This window comes from Trypanosoma rangeli (genome assembly GCF_003719475.1).
Source record: "Trypanosoma rangeli strain AM80 chromosome Unknown Tra_15.4_contig_00725, whole genome shotgun sequence".
Classification (NCBI taxonomy): Eukaryota; Euglenozoa; class Kinetoplastea; order Trypanosomatida; family Trypanosomatidae; genus Trypanosoma; species Trypanosoma rangeli.
In genome coordinates, this window is record NW_021706439.1 from 1 (window position 1) to 3,145 (window position 3,145).

Sequence of the window (3,145 nt, forward strand, 5' to 3'; positions counted from 1 at the left end):
GTTCGGTGAGTGCACGGCGAGGTGTATTTGATAAAATGGGGAAACTTTCGTTGACGAGTTGTCGAGAGGGAAATTATTGACGTGCAGCACGCTGCGAGTGCGCCAATCAACACACGTGGCGGGGGTGTGACGCCGTCGCGCCCCGAGTGCTGCTCAGCGTAAAGAGGAGGAGAAGACGGCTCGTTTTTTGGCACCGGAAGGTGCGTCAGTGCCGGGTGGCGACGTCGTATGGAGGCGTACGTGCCATGCGTGGTGGGTGAAGTGGTTTCTTGTTTTTCCCTCAGCCTTTTTTGAGGTGCTTCACTTCCACGAGTACCGCGGTGTGGCTGGGAGGCGGCGATTGCGTTTGGGTTGTTGGTGGCGGTGTCGCCGCGAGAGTTTGTTTTTGTTGCCGCAGAGTGAAGGCATCTACTGCGTGTGTCTTGTCGTGGTGGTACTGCGTGTCCCGTTTATTTTGTATTGTTTTTATTGTTCTTTCAATTTCATTTTTGACGTTGCGCCCCACTCCTGCTGCAGTGCGCTAAGGGAAGTGGGGGGCGTTAGGGGTTTTGTGGGGGCCGTGATGGGAGGTCCCGCCGGCATGCGCACTGCGTGTTGCCGCGGGCGGGGCTTGAAGGGGCTGGGCGGGGGAGACGGTAAGCGACGTGTCCATGAATTAGTTTTGTTTTTTATATTAATTTTGATTTCCGTGGGAGGCGTCACAAACTGTGGACGCTCCGTGCGGGTGCGTGTGGGTGTTACTTGTGGGCGGCGGCGAGTGTGTGATCGTGCAGCCCACGCGTTTATCGGTGCGGCTTCAGTTTTGGATTGCCACTGTTCTTTGCGGGGTGCCCAACCGTGGGTGCGGGCGGTACCCATCGTTTTTTTTGTTTCACCTCACTTTTTTTCTTCAACGCGAAGGAAAGAGAACAAACGCTACTTGCTGCTGTGCACATTGAAAGGTTCTGTAGTCACCAACAGCAACATACACACACACACACACACACACACACGGAATCGTCGCGGCCTGAGCGGATCCACCACAACGAGGGAAGAGATTGTGAGTAAGCAGAGACACATGCCCAAGATGTCCTGGCATTTGTTTTCTTATTCGGTGCTGCTGCTGCTGTTTGTGCTCTTGACATGCTGTGGTAGTCAAGCTGCGGGGAGTAGGCTATGGATGGAGAGTAATTCATTTGGACGGACGATACCGATAACTGGTGCCAAATGGGAGGAAATGCAATGCGTTGAAGGGTCAGTTCGCTCGCTGCGTGTCCCCAGCCTTGTGGAGGTGGACGGTGCTGTGTTTGCCGTTGCTGAGGCTCAGTGCAAGAATGGAGTTGACAGCTTCACTGGCATCGTGTCACAACACCTCAAGGAAATTGGAACAGAACCGACTGAGATTCCGATGGGTGCGGGCACAGGTTCCTTTCACACGCAGCTGCTGAAGGAACGTGGTAACGAAATGAAGGACGCAGTGCGACCAACGACAATTGTGAGTGGCAACAATGTCTATATGCTGCTGAGAAGCTGCAGCCGTGCAACACCGGAGACCAGAGAGGCTGATCGAAGTGGATGTAAGATTGTGCTGGTGAAGGGGAGTGTCACTGAGGGTGGAGAGAAGAAAGTCCGGTGGGGTGAGCCGTATGCGGTGGAGTTTGATTTCGGAATGTATGTTGCATCCTCGACTTATTTCTTTGCTGGCGGAGGGTCGGGTACTTTGATGAGTGATGGCACACTTCTCTTTCCCGTGCAGGCCATAAAGAATGGAAATACCTTTTTGGTGGTCGCGCACTTCACCCCGTCAGAGACCAAATGGATGCCTTTGCTCGATATGGTGGGTGAGGGTTGCAGAGATTCATCGATTGTGGAGTGGGGCGCACTCGATGACCGACGCATCTTCATGATGGCTCCCTGCACGGATGGTTCCTATTACATGCACGAGTCTTTGGTATCTTTGGACTATTGGTCTGACGGTGAGCCAATTTCTCGCTTGTGGGGCATCTCAGGTGATGGAAAAGGGGAGGGCGTGCGAAGTGGCTTCATCACCGCAACCATCGATGGAAAGAAGGTGATGCTGCTTACCATGCCGGTGTATTCTGAGGAGAAGGGAGAAAGTCAGCTGCATCTTTGGATGACAGACAATGCCCGTATGCACGACGTTGGGCCGATGTCTCGTGAAGGTGATGACGCCGCCGCCAGCTCCCTGCTGTACAGAAGCGGCAAGAAGGAGTTGATTTTACTGTACGAGAATAAGAAGAGTGGAGATTCATACAGTCTTGTCGCCGTGAACCTGACTGAGCAGCTGGAGCGGATAAAGAGCGTGGTGAAGGCCTGGGAAGATATGGACACCGCACTAAAAAACTGTGCTTCCACTGGTACTGTTGACCCGCGGATAAAGAATGTGTGCAAAGGTCCTGTTCCCACCAAAGGGCTGATTGGCTTTTGGTCCAACAGTTTGGAGGGGAATTTATGGAAAGACGAGTACTTCAGAGTGAACGCAATGGTGCATGGTGGGAATGTGGCAGGCACGGAGGGGGGTGTGAGGTTCCGAGGCGCAGCAGCGGGGGCGGAGTGGCCGATGGGCAACAAGGCGCAGTTCCAACCGTACTACTTTGTGAACAATGACTTCACTCTTGTGGCGACGGTGATGATTAACGTGGTGCCGGAGACAGACAGTCCTGTTCCTTTGATGGGTGTGAGGATGAACGACAATGACGGCACTGTACTTGTTGGTCTCTTCTACACGAAGGACAAGAAGTGGGGAGTGACTGTCAACGGAAAGTCTCAGGGGTTGTCAGATAAAGATGGTACGTGGCAGCCTGGCACAACGTATCAAGTGATACTGAAAAAGCTTGGGAAATCGTTGTATGTGTACGTTGACAATAATGAGCTTATTCAGGAGAGAGTTCTGCGCCCTGCGTACACCTCACGCGGTGTCTTGGACTTCTACGTTGGCGGTGACGGTGCGAAGGGGACAGATGAGGTTGACGTGACGGTGGGCAATGTCCTGCTGTACAACGAGGCACTTCATGCTGATAGGCTTACGAGCCTCAGTGCCAGCAAAGTCACACTTCCAACACCGGCTGCTGAGGGGCCACTCACAACGCTGGGGAATGATGAGGAGATTGCCTCCAAGCTGAAACCTGGAGAAAAGAGGGTTGGT

At 53.4% G+C, this 3,145-nt stretch overlaps 1 protein-coding gene across 1 annotated transcript, besides 2 other annotated features; it reads left to right on the plus strand.

Moving 5' to 3' along the window:
* Positions 1-651: 651 nt before the first annotated feature.
* Positions 652-686: a microsatellite.
* A 280-nt stretch (positions 687-966) lies between these two features.
* Positions 967-992: a microsatellite.
* Positions 993-1,057: 65 nt separating this feature from the next.
* Positions 1,058-3,145, plus strand: TraAM80_09921 (trans-sialidase; the record flags this gene model as incomplete). Its single annotated transcript, XM_029386576.1, has 1 exon — positions 1,058-3,145. A coding segment is annotated over one exon (2,088 nt), but the record flags the coding sequence as incomplete, so codon positions are not given.